The 16918-nt window shown below is 37.5% G+C and overlaps 1 protein-coding gene across 2 annotated transcripts in view; it reads right to left on the bottom strand.

Moving 5' to 3' along the window:
* Gucy1a2 (guanylate cyclase 1 soluble subunit alpha 2) overlaps positions 1–16685 on the bottom strand; it is a 338698-nt gene extending 322013 nt beyond the window's left edge. For both annotated transcript variants that reach the window (XM_035443424.1, XM_027415212.2), the window contains exon 1: positions 16386–16685. In XM_035443424.1, coding sequence (XP_035299315.1) covers positions 16386–16685 — 300 coding nt within the window. The remainder of the gene's footprint in view (positions 1–16385) is intronic.
* Positions 16686–16918: the final 233 nt, after the last annotated feature.

Below are 16918 nucleotides of genomic sequence, written 5' to 3'. Positions count from 1 at the left end.
ACCACCAGAGCCCAGTCATCCCACTTTAGCAAGACCAAAATATGCCAACACAGCTGAAGTGCAAGAAAACTACCTTAAAATAACTTTATGAAAATAATAGAGGTCCTTATGGATGAAATAAAAAATACCTTAAAGAATGTCAAAAATTCAGCAAAGGAAAAAATAAAAGAAAACGAACAGTTGAAGGAAATAGATAAACTGTTTAAGACCTGCAAATGGAAACAGAAGCAATAAACAAAATACAAACTAATGATGGAAATGGAAAATCTAGGTAAATGAATAAGAACTACAGACATAAGCATCACCTACATAATACAAATGAAGGAAGACTCTCAAGTATTGAAGAATTGAAGACATGATAGAAGAAATAGATTCATTGGTCAAAGAAAATGCTATTTCTAAAATATGCCTAACACAAAACATTCAGGAAATATGGGACACTATGAAAAGACCAAACCTAAGAACAATATGAGTATAAAAGAAAGGAAAGATTCCCAGCTCAAAATCCCAGAAAATATTTTTAACAAAATACCATAAAAGTACAAGAAGCTTATAGAACACCAAATAGATTTAAGCTAGTTGTTGGTGGTGCACGCCTTTAATCCCAGCACTCTGGAGTCAGAGGCAGGTGGATCTCTCTGAGTTTGAGGCCAATGTGGTCTCCAGAGCGAGTGCCAGGATAGGCACCAAAGCTACACAGAGAAACCCTGCCTTGAAAAGCCAAAAAAAACCACCAAATAGATTTAACCAGAAAAGAAATTCCCCTTGCTATAAAACAATTAAAAACATTGAGCATATAGAACAAAGAAAGAATATTAAAGGTTGCAAGAGAAAATGGCATAATAACATATAACGGCAGATATACACCTTCTAAATTGAGACTCTAAAGGCTAGAATGTCGTGGAAAGATGCCCTGTAGACTCTTAAGAGACCACAGATGCCTGTCAAGACTTCTACACCCAGCAAAACTTTCAGTCACTCTAGATAGAGAAAACAAGAAATTCTACAACAAAGTCAAATTTAAAAATTGCCTATCCACAAATAGAACCTTACAGTAGCTACTAGAAATAACACTCTAATTCCAAGACATTAACTACACCCACAAGAACACAGAATATAAATACTCTTGCACCAGCATAACCCAAAGAATGAAAACACACACACACACACACACATGCACACATGCATGCACACATGCACTACCAACAACTACAACAAAAAACTATCGTTGGTCATTATTATCTATAAATATCAATGGACTAGATTCCCCAATAAAAAAATACAAATCAACATAATGAATTTGAAAACAGGATCTATCCTTCTGCTCCCTAAAAGAAACCCCCCACCTCAACATCAAAGATAGACATTACCTCAAAGTAAAGGGTTGGAAAATGATTTTCCAAATGAAAATTAATCAAAAGAGATGGAAAAAGGCATGCCATACTCAATCAAAGGAAAAATCCACCAAGATGATGTTTTAATTCTGAACGTCTATGCCCTAATTGTAAGGCTACCAACATTTGTAAAAGAAACATGACTAAAATTTAAATCTCACATTGACTCTTAAACATTGATCAAGGGAGACTTTTATATCCTTATTCTCACTAATGTACAGGTCACCCCACATAAACTAAACAGAAATAACATATTTAATAGATGTTATATATCAAATGAATCTAACAGATATCTATAGAATATTTGTTCCAAACATAAAAGAAATACCAAGCTAGAATTTTCCCTAGGCATTGATATGCCATTTATTTTCCATCTATTAGTAACTCTGAAAGAGACACAATAAAATCTGTTCTATAGAGCAGTAAGACAATAAAATCTGTTACATTAAGTATTACGGTGTTTTCAAGTAACAATATCTTGGTCTCATTTATAAATCACATAAAGTGGTGAAAATATCACCTAGTGGTCAAAAGTTGTTGGTCTGACCCATATTTGTACATTCATGCTGCATATTCATAATTATAGTTATTCAAGACTAAGGTATTTTCATTAACTCATATATGAATATATCTTTCTACTATGTATATTTTTGAGAAGTTTATTATGATGGAATAACATAGTAAAATATTTTTCTGTCTTGTCTAATGCAACTGTTAATTTTGTCATTGTAGTCATCACTAATGATGAAACTGCTGAAGAGAATAAATTTTAACTCTATCTAAATAATGAGTATCTGTGTCTGCTTGGTATCTTAGATCTACATTACCTGGATTTTACTTAATAATAAAGATAACTAGACTACAGTCAACATTTACATTTACAAGTTAACTTAATACTCTTCATCTTCTTTCATCCTTGATATGACTAGTTTTGATTGTTAACAGCAAATCTAGAATTTCTTGAGAAGAAAATTACAATGAGAGATTGTCCAGCTTAGCTAAGGCTCTGGGAGGTGGGATGGAGGATACTTATCTGCATTAACTCATCTTTGAAAACCATGCTCACTTACATAAGGGATCCCGAACTACATAAATTCACAGAAGAGGATTAGCACAGGCATACATTATACATTCAAATTCCTGCTGTAATTTCCCCCACAGTGTCAGACTGTAAACTGGGACTGAATGATGAAATCCCTTTCTGCTTTAAAGTTGACTCTATTATAGTATTGTATTGCAGCAACAGAAATGGAACGAGGACAAACATAACATTCAGTGAGCAGCTAAAGAGGGAGAGAAGAATTTAAGCAAGTGTAAGAAGGATCATGTGTTCACATTTCCAGACATTGATGACAAGCTGTAGATGTCTCTCAGGCCAGGAAAGTTAGGGTTGGACTTTCTATGCACCCATTTGGAGAAAAAAATTTAATTCAAAACAAAAAGAAGGATAATTTTCATTGGGATACTTTCATAATGACAGTAAGTTAAGCCCCCCAAAAGAAATGATACTTTATAGCTTGCAAATATTGCCAGGCTCACAAAGCATTTATTGATCCTTGCATCAGGAAGAAACAATAAATCTCTCTTGGCCAGATTCCACGGACAATTTCCCTCCTATCTGTCTGAAGCTTCAAATGGAATTTTAACTGTCAGTAGCTAAGGTTTACTCTCTTAGTCTCTGCCTGTCAACACTCATTCTCAAAATTATCACTCTCTAAAGTAAATGATTTGGGAGGCAAGAAAGTCTTATTAAGAAATAAGGTATGTTTTCAGTACTTGTGGCAAATTTTAAGAAGACACAGAGAAAGTAAATATGCTTGTTCCAAATTCCAAATAAGTGGAACTCAGTACCAGTACCAAATAACAGAATCACTTTATTCTGGCCTATACAATCAGTAGTTCATAGACACTCAGGCAGTGGCAGGTTTTTAAAAACACTGTTAAAGTAGAGAAGAGATTTTGTGTGTAAATAAACCACAAAGTTATAATCTGTAGGAATTTGTGTTCTTTCCTTTCTTGGAAATAATGTCTGTAAGCAAAATCACCAGATACTTGGTTAAAAAAAATCAATCAAAAGATAAAATCACCCATAAACAAATCAATCTCATAAGAAAAAGTGTGAAATTAAAACAAAATTATCTGAGACAATCTGATCAACAAGGTACATTTTTGTTCAAGTCTGTAACTGAACTACTGACTGAAAGTAATAGGCTTATTGCCAGTATAGCAAGAGCTGCTCCTTCATCTTGTTGGGATCATGAGTTTCTCTTTCAAAACTTCCTGCTATCCTTTGGGAAAATATTGTAAGAAAAAGAATGAAAGCAACATACAATGCTTATAAATTCCAATCTAAGAATTTGTAAGACAAAAATCAAAGGGGAATATGAAGAGGAAATTGTGTTTCTCATTAATAATTGAGACATTTCAAATTCTTGGACCAGAAAAAATCAATAACAAATATCTGTTTAATGATACATATTGAATTTGTACATATATATATTATATATATACATATATATGTACAATGTATAATTTGAAGATAACTAATTCTTTTCTACTAGTTGACTGGTGTAGCAGACTATATGAGCACTCAAGAAAACACTATTTTAGAATTCTACAGATGATTAATGTCATTTTTGTTCCATATATCTTGCATAATGGTTCAAAATGTAGTAAAGTTAAACATATGCAGTTTAGAAAAATTCACTCTGAAAACTACTGATAAAAGGCTGAGCATGTTGTTGCATGTCTTTAATCATAGCACTTGGAAAGTAGATGCAGGTGAATCTTTGTGAGTTCAAGGTCATCTACGTCTACCTAGGGAGTTCCAGGACAGCCAGAGCTACATAGTAAGACTCTGTCTCCAAACACAAAAGCAACAACAAAAAACCCTAATAATGGAACAATCAAGAAGTTATTAAGCCAGTAGATCTTAAAAAAGACATTTGAGTGTAAAATTACTGAAAGTATTTCAGACTTGATTTGGCATCATTAAGAAAAATCAAAAGAGCCACAAATAACATAAACACTTAAATTTTAATAGTTGCCAGATATGCAAAATTCCTATTCAATAATTGACTTATCATGAAATAAATTGGGTGAAAACAAACTGAAAATCTGGTGACAGTCATTGAGAATTTCATACATGTATGTAATATGATTTGATCAAATCCAGTCTCCAGTTCTCTCCCTTAGATTCTTATCCTATTTTTCTCACAACTCCTACAACTGTTCCCTCCAAATTCCATGTATTGTTGCTAATGTTGTTTTTAATCCACTTAGTTTGAGGGTGGAAAGATGGTTCAGTAGTTAAAGGCATTTAGCTGCTCTTGCAGAGGACCCAAATTCCATTCCAAGTATCCACATAATGATTCACAACTGTCACTACAGTTTCAAGGGATCCAACTCACCCTCTGTCCTCCATGAGCACTGCATGCCATAATGCACTTCCAAGCATGCAAGCAAAATACGTGTAACATAAAAAATAAATCTTAAAAATATTATTACACTTAGTGATGTCATTACATATATAGATGCAGGGCCACCTACTGGAGTATGGGCAGTCTCTCAGGAACAGAATCTCTAAAGACAATTGCCTCTGCATCACCCAGTTACCATTAACTCCTCAGTTAGGAAAGGGACTTTGTGACTTCCTCCTCATCTATGTTGGAATCTTGGCAAGCTTGATCTTTTACAGGTTTTGTGTGACTGCTATAATCCCATGTGTGCAACAGTAATATCATGTCGTCCAGAAAACAATGTTTTGATGTATTAAATCTCCCAAGTCTCAGGGTACATCTTAGAAGAAGGAGTAGAAAGAATGCATTACACTCATGTTAGGACATCTTATTTCTCCCTGGGACAAAAAGAAAAGTACACTTAATCTTGGGAAAGAAGTTGAAAATGCTGTGAGAGCAACCCTGTTTTTTCTTAATTCTTATTCATTTGGGGGCTTTGTTGACACTGTCAAACATGAGTCTCTCTAATTAGTTAATGAATTGATTAAGTCTCAGAAGTTTGGCCCCCTTTTTTTTTTTTTTTTTTTTTTTTTTGGTTTTTCGAGACAGTGTTTCTCTCTGTAGCTTTGGAGCCTATCCTGGCATTCCCTCTGTAGACCAAGCTGGCCTCGAACTCACAGAGATCCGCCTGCCTCTGCCTCCCAAGTGCTGGGATTAAAGGCATGTGCCACCAATGCCTGGCTTCAAGTTTGGCTCTCTTACTCTTTCTAACTCTCTTTCTCTTGGTTGCTCTTTCTTTTTCTCACTTTTTTGCTCTCTCTTTCTCTCTTTCTCTTTCTCTCACTCTCCAACCTTTATACTACTGGATGCTAGGAATGGGATTTTATGACTGCTTTTTGTATCCATATGGTAGAACCATGTGTGCAATTTTGACAAATCATTACCAAGTAAGGGCAAAGAGAAACGATCTCAATGTCCTGCAGAACATGTGAAGGCATCATGCCTGCACTGCTGTTGTATTTAATGAAAAATATGCTTATCTCTATGATATACCTAGTGCTCATTCAGAGTAAAGACTCAAAGTCAGAAATCATTTGTTTATTCATTACATATTCCCTCTATAAATGTCATTTAATAGTTTCACAGATGCAAGATTAGCATTGATTTTCTGAGGACAGGAGGCAGCTCATTCATAATGGCTTTGAAAGCACCATTCTTAATTTTCTAAATTACTTTGTAAATATCACCTACTACCTCCCCTGCCCCCCCCCAGAAAAAACACAACATTCTGTCAGAGTTTCTTTTGCTGTTTTGTTTGCTTGGATTCATTCTTCTTCAGTTTTCTATTATTTTTCTCTTTCATGCACAGAACTTTTCGATTTCCAAAATACTAGCTGTCACTTCCAAAGTAAATATCATTATCCATGAGCTTTATTCCAACATGCAATCCTAAATCTTCATTGAACTGATTAAGAAACCTTGTGATAAGGCTGGTAACTACATGATTCCAAGCCCTTAAAGACCAGCACTTGGGAGGCAGAGGCAGGAGGATCTCTGTGAGTTCGAGGCCAGTCTGGTCTGCAGAGCGAGTGCCAGGATAGGGTCCAAAGCTACACAGAGAAACCCTGTCTCGAAAAACCAAAAAAAAAGGACCTCACAGGCTTCAGCTATTCACATTATCAAAATTCAAAATACCCAAATCTCCTTCTCTTCCTCCCCATCCTACATTGCTATTAGAAGCCTGAAAGTTACTGACAGCCATCCATTATTCAAAAAGGGAGTTCAAAGCCAAGAAACATTATGTGGTAACAACTACAATCTGTAGGTGACACATTGAACAAAGTACCCGGGTTTCCTTATATTTTTAAAGAATTTTTTCTAACTATAAAAGAAATACTAATGTAATCAGTTAGTTGTAAATTAGTTGCCAGGTTATCCAATTTTGACATGCAGAGGGAAACAATCAGGAACTCTAAGACTGAATCATGAGTGAATAAAACCTAAGTATCTACTAAATAATATTAACAATATAGTTATATCCCAAAAGAAAGACTAGAAATGCTTTTAAATTATTGCAATCTATCATCTTTGGCACTATCATCATTTCCATAAATCACAAAACTACTGTCTAGGGGACCTGCTCAAATGCCTCAAAGGCAGTCTGACATATAGGTCTTTTAGTATACAGTGAACACAATCATTGCTTTGTCATTCTCTGAGCCACATATTTACCCTCAATTTGGGCTAACACTTTATTATCCATAGTTTCATGTAGCCCCTCAAAAAATACACAACAATAATCCTATCTTCTGCTTGTTTTTTCCTTTCTCTTTCTTTAAACTCACAATTTCTAAGTATACCATTTTCCCCAAGGTCTCTAGCCCTCCAATACTATTGTGAGTCATTAATGATCACAAGACAGAAATATGAAAGTGCTGACTTCTAGATGTTTGTTCAATAGAGGCTTAATAATATGGGATTCCCTTACTCTGCAACAGGAATAAAGAAAACCATATGTTATTATTTTATGCCTAACATATAGTGTTAAACATGTCTTTAAGAAATAACACAAACTTTTATAGGTGACAACTGTATTGCCCCCATAGACTAGCTGTGTCTATAAGTATTTAAACAAAATGAAGAGACAGATTTCTTTAAGGACCAATAAAGTACAAGATAAAGGAATATTTTGAAGTTCTTAAAGCTTTTGAGAAAATAATATTAAAATTATAGTCATATTGTGTCTGCAATAAATCAGTACACATAAAAGTAAAAAAAAAAGGTAGCACAAAAGCATTGCTACCTATGAAGTGGTACCAGTTTATTCACTCATTTATTTATTCCTCTAACAAACAATTTACACCATTGCTAGGTTTGGACATACGTAAATTAAACATAATTTCATGTCTTAAGCAGTGAGCCAGAGCAAACCCAAATCACAATAAAGTGTAAGTTATCCTTAATGGAAAAGTGAATGGCAATTCCTGAAAAGACAAAACAATGTAGTGATAGTGTGCATGCATGTGCATGTACACATAGAAAAATAACCTCTTCCAATGCTCTTGTGGGTTCCTGAATGAAAGATTCATGGTACAAAGCAATAAAGAATGTAAGTGTGTTGATTCTTGCCACACAGAGCAGAAGCATAGTGTGGTAGATGTAAAAGAAGTCAATGGATTCCAAGGTCCTGCCACTAAGGTGACATTAACACTTCCACACACCCTGCCTCCTCTCATGATACATCAATTCTAGGGTTGTCCACAAATGCAAATATAATATTGGATCACTATTTATTAAGAACTAAACCCTCCTCCCTAGCTCACTCAATGACCGATTGGTTTTTTAATTGTATATATTAGCAACAGATTGTCTATTTATGAAATTGTGGCAGAGTTTGAGGAGTAGTCCCTATACAACTTGTATCTGAGTGTCCTATTGTTTCCTTTCTGGAACAAATCATCTTCCAAAAATAAGTCAGTAGATGGAAGATTTAATAAAAGTGTTAACCTCACTCCAAAAAAAGGACATGTCAAATTGACCCTCACAATAAACCTTTCTTTCTCTTTCCTTCACAGTCTCATCCATTTGGACAAGTATTCTTTTGTTTTGATGAACAGGACTACTTATAGCAATGACTCCTGAACTCAAACAGAGGAAACAACAAAACACCCTCAGGAAAAGTAGAAAGGGCTCACAGATAATTAAAGCTACCAAAGGTGAATGTCTAATCCTCTATATATAACACAGTCAATACATTGCATGTGGTGACAGTGGTTCTTGTTCACAGCCTGTATCCTTGTTTCCATATACCAACATTTGTCTGGGATGTGTGTGTGTGTGTGTGTGTGTGTGTGTGTGTGTTTATGTACGTAAGTGTGTTTGAATGCATATATATGTGTGTTTATATATATGTGTGTGAGTGTGTTCTCACAAAGAACAACTTCCAAGGTCTTTACAAAAGTCAGTATGAAAAGCCCACTGAGATTAAATCAATGGTCTTTGGGGCACTGGATACAACCACCATTGATCATTAGTAAATCTAGCAATCACCTTGAGTTTCATTGTGATTTCCCAGGCCTATCTCTGGAACTTTCAAACTAGACTCTCTAAGCCAGGATTCAAGAAAATGCATCTTAAAAATTTCCCCCATTTATGCATTAGTTTGGTAACCACTAGTTTAAATTAGCAATTTCCTGACAGTAAATCTCAAATAAATCTTGTTCAGGAAATGTTTTCATCCTGGTGTGTTTACAAAAATATTCACTGTCTTTCAACATCCCACAATAGCCCAATGAGTCTCCAGTCTTCAGAGATATTTCCAGCCTCTGCCTTCCTAAATCCCTCCAGGCCTGGAATTTTCAAGTCTACAAGGTTCTGCAAGCACATATAACATAATTTCATATCTCCAGATCCTACTTCAATGTGGTATTTGAGGACTAAATGACATTATTTCCACCCCCTAGCAGTATGCTTTTGGCAAGAGTATCCCACTTGGTGAAAAACATTTCTCCCATGTGACAGAGAAATTTCTAGAAAATGGAAGCAAATCAGACTGAAGGAGAGTCACTACATTTTCCTAAACTCTTATAACAGAAATTAACTAGTTAAGGAGTCCTCAAAGTGGAATATTAGTCCATATATTTTATAAATACAACTGCATTCTGATGTTTCATTTAAATAGCATGTGAAAGAAAAATTTGTAAAATTTACACTCTGGTGCCTGTGTGTGAACTCTATTTTTTTTATATAAAAACAAATACCTGGAAAAATATCAAATATAAAGAAGCATAATTAGACAATTAATGAAAATATCCATTTCTATATTCTAAGTTCTGTGCTCAATATTAGATAAGCATAAAAGTATTAAAGGTCAGAATTTAAATAGATGCTTTGAATTTGTAGTTAAATTTCTGCTTCTGTGTCACACAGGGGCCTGCAAATAGTCAGCCAGTAGACACCCTTTAGTAAACATTCTTCCTACTTATAACATTTAAATTGTTTTTATCTCTTGATGTCTGTAAAATTCCCAAAGGGAAAATTATACCTTCTTAGTAACTCATGATGCATAATGTAGATGTCAAGAGATATTGTTATCAAGGTTAATGAAATGTGTTTTTGTTTTATTTTCAGATTTGTGTAAGAGGCCACAGAACAATTGCCAACATGAATGCAAAATGCAATTATGATATTAATGGAAAATGTGCATTAATAGGACTTCCATGGTGCATCCCGGAATTCTAGAACAGACAAATTATACAATAAAACTGAATCACATCATCTCTTCACCAACTAAGAATTACTGGTGTCTTTCCCATTTTCCAAATTTATTTTAAAAGTAAAAGCCTTGCAACTGAGCTTTTAGCCACTGAACAGAGCACTGGACACGCATCCAAGATGCACAGACTTTGAGCTGATATTTACTACATTATCTCCAAGCCTCACTCTTTGAATGCAATGAATGCAATGGTGAGGAATTTTTTAAATTCTCAGACAAAATGAAATAATTAGTTTCTCTCCCACTTTTACTTATAATTTTAATTCATTTGCTGTGAATTATTCACATTTTGTCACCCCAAATTGTCTGCATATCATTATATGACTCATAAAGGTGTTTTCTGAATTGCCACACAGTAGAAATTAGTTTGGTAGAAATGTTGGAAATCACAACGATTATATTGGCCTGTGTACACTTATGATCCATAGCTAGGGTAATCAAGAGGAGACTCAGTTTTAATTTTTCAGATGAATTTGTTGGCTATATAAACAAAATAAAATGTTTCTTTATTTTTAATTTTTTATCCTCTAATACAGGGTTTCTCTGTGTAACAGCCCTAGCTGCCCTGGAACTTGATTTGCTTACCAGGATGGCCTGGAATTTACAGAGATCCACCTGCTTCTGTTTTCCACGTGCTGGGATTGAAAACATGTGCATCAAGTATTTCTTTTTTATATAATTTATTTTTTTTAATTTTATTTTATTTTACATTCCAACCACATTTCTCCCTCACACCCCTTCTCCTGCCTGCCCTTACCTATCCCCAAAGCCCATACCCAGTCCACTCCTCCTCATGGGTAAGGGGAGGAGTCAGGAAAACACTGGCATAATAGGTTGGGGTGGGGCCAAACCCCTCTCCCGTGCATTAAGACTGAGCATGCCTTCCCACCATAGGGAATGGGCTCCAACCAGCTAGCTCATGTAACAGGTTTGTATCATGGTCCTACTGCCAGCAGCCCCTCTGATAGTCCAAGCTTCAAAACTGCTTCCCACATGTGGGGGGGCCTAGTTGGGACCTCTGGAGTTCCTACCCCTTTAGGTCCAGAGTTCCTGAGTTTCCACAAGCTTGGTTCAGCTCTCTCTGTAAATTTCTTCAGCATGATATTGACCTTTCTTGCTCATATTCCCTCCTTGCACCCTTCAACTGGATTCCTGGTGCTAGGCCTGGTTCTTGGTTGTGGATCTCTGTGTCTGGTTCTATCCATTGCTGAATGAAGGCTCTATGATGACAGTTGGGGTATCCACCAATCTAATTACAGGCCACTTCGGGCACCCTCTCCACTACTGCTAGGAATCTTAGCTGGTGTTTATTTCATGGATTCTTGGGAATTATCCTAGCACCAGGTTTCTCCCTAACCCCAGAGAGGCTCTCTCTATTAACATATCACTTTCATTGCTCTTACACTGCATCCCTCCTCCCCTCAGCCATCCCATTCCCTAGTGTTCTCATTCCCCTTCCCCTCTCCCTTACCACACCCAGTTTACCCAGTAGATCTCTTCTAATTTCCTTTTGAAGGGTAATCGATGTGTCACTGCTAGGGTCCTCCTTGTTACCTAACATCACTGGAGCTCTGGATTGTAGTCTGTTTATCCTTTGTTTTACATCCAATATCCACTTATAAGTGAATACACACCATGTTTGCATTTCTGAGTCTGGGTTACATCACTCAGGGTGGTTTTTTTCTAGTTCCATTCATTTACCTGCAAATTTCATGAGGATATCATTTTTTACACTAGGTGGTGTTTCTTAACTTTTCATCTAAATGGGACTTAACTCATTCTACAAATCTTAGAATGTGGTTGTAAGTGATACCGATAAAATGGTGGAGAAAAAAATTTCAAGTTTTTTTTTCAAAGCATTCGAATTTGTCTGAAATTTCTGCATCACAACCTAGAATCTCTTCCAGAGTTGAGGAAGGGTTACAAAAATATATGCATATGCAATGGGCACTCGTGTGTGTGTGTGTGTGTGTGTGTGTGTGTGTGTGTGTGTGTGTGTGTGTGTGTATCACATGCTAACAAATTTCTCTAATAAAACATTTAATTATTAATACACATTAGTTTTATGACTACTCAATTTGCTTTGTTTGCTTTTGATTTTTAGTCAAATTGAGACCTAAATTTACATAAATTACCAAACATCTTATTCCACAAACAAATCTTGTGTATTTTAAATATTTATATTGTTAGTTATACTCATATTTTCTGAGGTGGATTAAGGGTTTATATGTGTCAGAGAATTAATTTTGTGTAATATCAGAAGCTAAACATATCTGTCTGTCTCCCTCTGCATTTCCTTAAGCTATTATTACTACAATTTCCTTACCCCAAATAAGAAGACAGTATTTGTTTTTGCCATGCCTGGGTCCTTGTTTTTTCATTTTACACTTTCTTAGAATTTCCTTTTCTCATAAGCTTCTTTCTCCTGCTTTGTTATCTTTCTCTTTGTTTCTTCCAATCATCCTACTATCTACAGCTTCTGAGATCTTCACAGCCCCAGCAGTGATTCAACAGTGAACAGAACTCTCAAAAGAAGCCTCAACCTGGAACGGATTTTCTGACATCTCTCCACTGATATGCTAATGAAAACAAACACCAACTTAATGTCAGATTCATAAAATGAAATCTAGTAAAACGAGTTAAGTTGACCCTTGAAACAAAGGCCCCTTTTAGTTTCTTAAAATGTTTCCAAGTATCCAATTATTTGAAAACAAACAATAAGTGTTTATATGCCTCCAGTCAGGCATGTATAATGATGATTGTTGTTATGGCTACACTCCAAAGACTCATGGTGGCAAAAATTACACCCAAAGTGTTCCCTAGATGTCAGCAGGACAATGGAAGTTCCTGTGCTCCCCTCAATGCACATTCCTAAAATTAAAGACTAAAAGAAGGAAGTGCATGAAGACTGGAGGTTGATCAGCAACTATTCCGCCAGTACAGTAGTTGCCACACAGAAGAACTTCAATTACTGGTTAAATATAATGTTTTGAAATGCAAAATGTATGATCCATATTTTCTCTATATGCCTGATGATGTGTCTCAATCAAATTTCTGACTAAAGAGGAACCTAAGAATAACACTTTATAGCTGAGAAGGGTCCCCGAAAGCTGAGAAAGTGCCTAGAGTTAGACAAGTACTTATTTGTTCAAAGCAAAGAAGAATCAAGAATCTGAGTTTTGTTTTCTTTCAATTTTATCAACTTGATTCCCTTTATTGTATTATTTATGCAATAGTATGTACTATATGTGCAATATTATTGTATTACATGTTCAGTGGTATGACTTTTATAGTCAACATCAACACACCTAGAAATAACTACTAAAATGTCAAAAACTCAACTTTGACTATTCTATGAGAAAAAAGTAGTGTAGTGTGTGAGTGTGTGTGTGCTAATGCATTAGTATAAATTAATTTCCATTTTCCTACTTGCAAGTCATTCTGAAGTAAGACTGAGTAACAACATATTGAAACATATGAGCAGTCCACTGTGTAAGTAGGAGTCTAAACAGCAAGTGCAGCTACTCCTAAAATAGATGATGATGGGGTTCAGGAAAGTTCACAGTACTGAAAATTCACAACTACAAATGCCCCAACAATGGCTATTCTATACAGCTATAGTTGTTAGTAGTGAGAAAATAGATATCATGCATCACCTCTCCCCAGCTACTTCCCCAGTTTAGCATCCAGGTAGTAGAGAAGGATGAACACAGTGAAATTTTTCAAGGCAGGACCACACAGAACTACCTCACTGACTTGAAATGGAACCTCTCTCTTGACACTAAGTCAACTGGTGATAACACTAACCACTGAGAATTCTTCTTTTGTTTCTTTCACAAATGTCTGCAACTGCTCACCTGTAGGCTCTCAGCACCAGCCTGATAGACAATTTGCAAACTAAAAGTCAGCCACAGATTGGAAATTACATAGATCTTCTGCATCATTTGATATCACAGTTATTTTCAATTTCTTATTCTGAAAGCCATTATATGAGTACGTATTTTTCACATCTGTCAGTAAACTCCAACTTACAAAAGAAACCATCAAATTATGTCCTGCCTCTTGCTGTCATAGTATATGCTTCAATTATTACTATTTTCCCTAACCCTCAAGTGAGTGGTTGAGAACAATCTGAGCTAAATTGTCACTATCAAAGGCACTATCAATGCTTTCTAGAAATCTGTAAATTTTGGTTCTCAGACACAAAATTCCTGGGTTATAAGGATAATTCCATCAAATGAGTAACTTTAGCTACATCCTTCTGTTAAATCCACTGAAGAATTGGTATTTTGAAAAAAAAATGTATTGGAGACTGACACAAACCTACAGAATTCTCATAAACAAATGTGTTCAACTGTTGCCCCTTTGGTGTAGCATCTCAGGTCCCATGGACGGACTGGAAGCAAGTGCTCACTCTCTTGGGTGGTGGTTGGAGAGCTGAGAGCATCATCCTGTACTTCCAGTGCAGAAGACCAACGTGGCTTTTTACCTTCATCGTGTGAGTATTCCCCAAATAAATATTTGATATTCTTTTATCCAGGTGTTTGTGAGCCCTTTACTTCACCTACTTTCAGCAATTTGTCATGTCAAATATTTCCCAAAATCATCTGCTCTAGGAAAGTTTACAGGAAGGAATGGAAAAGAGAAATAAGCCTGCTCTGACATATCTTTTTAGATTATCTGCAGAAGGATGTGTTAAAGAGTAACACGTACAGAAAGGAAAGAAGTTGAAAACGGTGTTACAGAGTAACACACCAGACAGGAAGGAGACTGAAAATATGTGTTAAAGACTAACACACTAGAAAGGAGGGAGACTGAAAACATAAACTAAAGGCTAACACACCAGACAGGAAAAACATCGAAAACATGTTTCAGTGATGAAAGAAACAATCATTCTCCAACATAGTATCACAGTGATGTCTGTGGCATAGCCTGGTACCAGCACCTAGACTCTAAGTTTCCAGGCACTTCTTAAAATAACTCCAAGAATGTTTTCAAATGGGATACCTAGGAGTAGCCAAATCAGACCAGTGCTCAGATACATTGAGGGAAATTTAAAATGTTAAAGTCAGAGGGATAGAGGCAGTAAAATTAAAAAAAAAATGTGGGAGCAATGCTTAAAGACAGGTAAAGTCCTTTCTTCTAAAACTTAGATGAGGCTCAAAGGTGGGTAGAAATTTGACATTTAATCTCCTTTGAATTCTACAACTGAGTGGACTCTTACAAACCCAAGTTCAACAAATTAGTAAAGAATAAAACCAGAGGTTTGGCATTTGTGAAAAAAAAAATGGTAGCTGAAATGTCTGAGGAAGAATGAGAAAGGAAGAATGTCTGGAACCAAGAGGAGTATGGTGTATAGTGAGAACCGCTGATGCAGACATCCCAAGATCAGCACAAGTTGCAGAAGTATATGAAAGCATTTATTCATCCTATAAGCATATGTGAGGGTTCTAATATGAGGAAGGCAGAAAACGCTGGAGAATCTAAGGATGGAAGAGTGAAGGATGATGTAAGGGTGCGAAAAGTAGCAAGAGACTTAAAAAACAGACACCAGTTTTACCCAGAAAAGAAAACTGAGCCAATAAATGCATAACAAATAAGAAGACATCAAGAAGGTGTGTGTGTGTGTGTGTGTGTGTGTGTGTGTGTGTGTGTGTGTGTGTGTGTGTGTTAGAATTACAGGTTTGCACTCAGGAAAGTACTTGACAGCATCCCTAAACGTGAGAAAGGCATGCAGCAGAGACTGAGAAGAGCCTGTGGAATTCAGAGATGCCCCAGAAGGTCACTACTAGGACCAAGAGAGTGTGGGAAATAGAGAGAATAAGGGCTTCCAGGGGCGGGGCAGGGACTCCTTTGGGATGCTGGAAAAAGGAAATGGAGCTGCCAGAACACAGCCTGGGAAAGTTTGAGAGGAAAAGAAAATCAACAGAGAGAGAGAGAGAGAGCAAAAGCAAAACAGGTGGCCTGAAGGAGCCCCGAGGCCATCAGAGATGGCAGCAGTGTAGTTGGATTTAAGGCTGGAGCTTGGCAGCCAGACCTTGGGAAGAATGGGGTCTCATTCCTTCCCAGTGTTGCCTTTCTGCCTAAGCCCAGAGGGCTGTGTCTCCCTGGGGGCCACTGGAAACCCTAGGCCGACCATGATGAGGCCGGGTCGCCCCCCAGCGGCTGGGAGCTCCCAAAGCTACCCTGCTAGCCCTGTTCCAACTTTGCCCATTCTTGTCCTCGGGTGAAGCTCAAACCCCACTGTCCCCAGCTCACCGAGGGCGCTGTCAAGAGACTGATGCTCTCTCCTAGGGAGTCCAGGTTGACCCTCCGGCGGCGCTGCGCCCTCTTGGACCCGGCGGCGGCATCAGCACCGGCCGCGGACGCGGCAGAGGCAGCGGGGACCGGAGTGGCAGCTGTGGCGGCCGCTCTGGAGCCGGGTGGCCCTGGTGGGCTCCGGCTGCCATTCCAGCAGAGCTTGGATAGGGGGCACTCCCCTTCCTCCTCCGGGCTGGTCTCCAGGTAGTCAGAGCCCAGAGAGCTGAAGGACTCTGATGAGATCTTCCTGCGAGACATGCTACTGGAGATGCTGTTGCAGCCGAGGCCGAGGTGGTGGCGGTGGCGGTGGCGGTGGCGGTGACGGTGGCGGTGGAGACGCGACGCGGTGGTGGCGGTGGAGACGCGACGCGGCGGTGGCGGTGGAGGTTGGAGGACCTGCGATGGCAGCGTCAGGCGTGTCGGAGACGCTGGGCTCTGTGCTCGCGCTCTCCCAGACGAGAATTCCCTGGGCTGCTGAACCCTTCGAGGCA

The sequence above is a fragment of the Cricetulus griseus genome, chromosome 4 (assembly GCF_003668045.3).
Source record: "Cricetulus griseus strain 17A/GY chromosome 4, alternate assembly CriGri-PICRH-1.0, whole genome shotgun sequence".
NCBI classification, from domain to species: domain Eukaryota; kingdom Metazoa; phylum Chordata; class Mammalia; order Rodentia; family Cricetidae; genus Cricetulus; species Cricetulus griseus.
The sequence above is the reverse complement of the archived record's forward strand: the minus strand, read 5'-3'. Positions and strand labels throughout refer to the sequence as shown.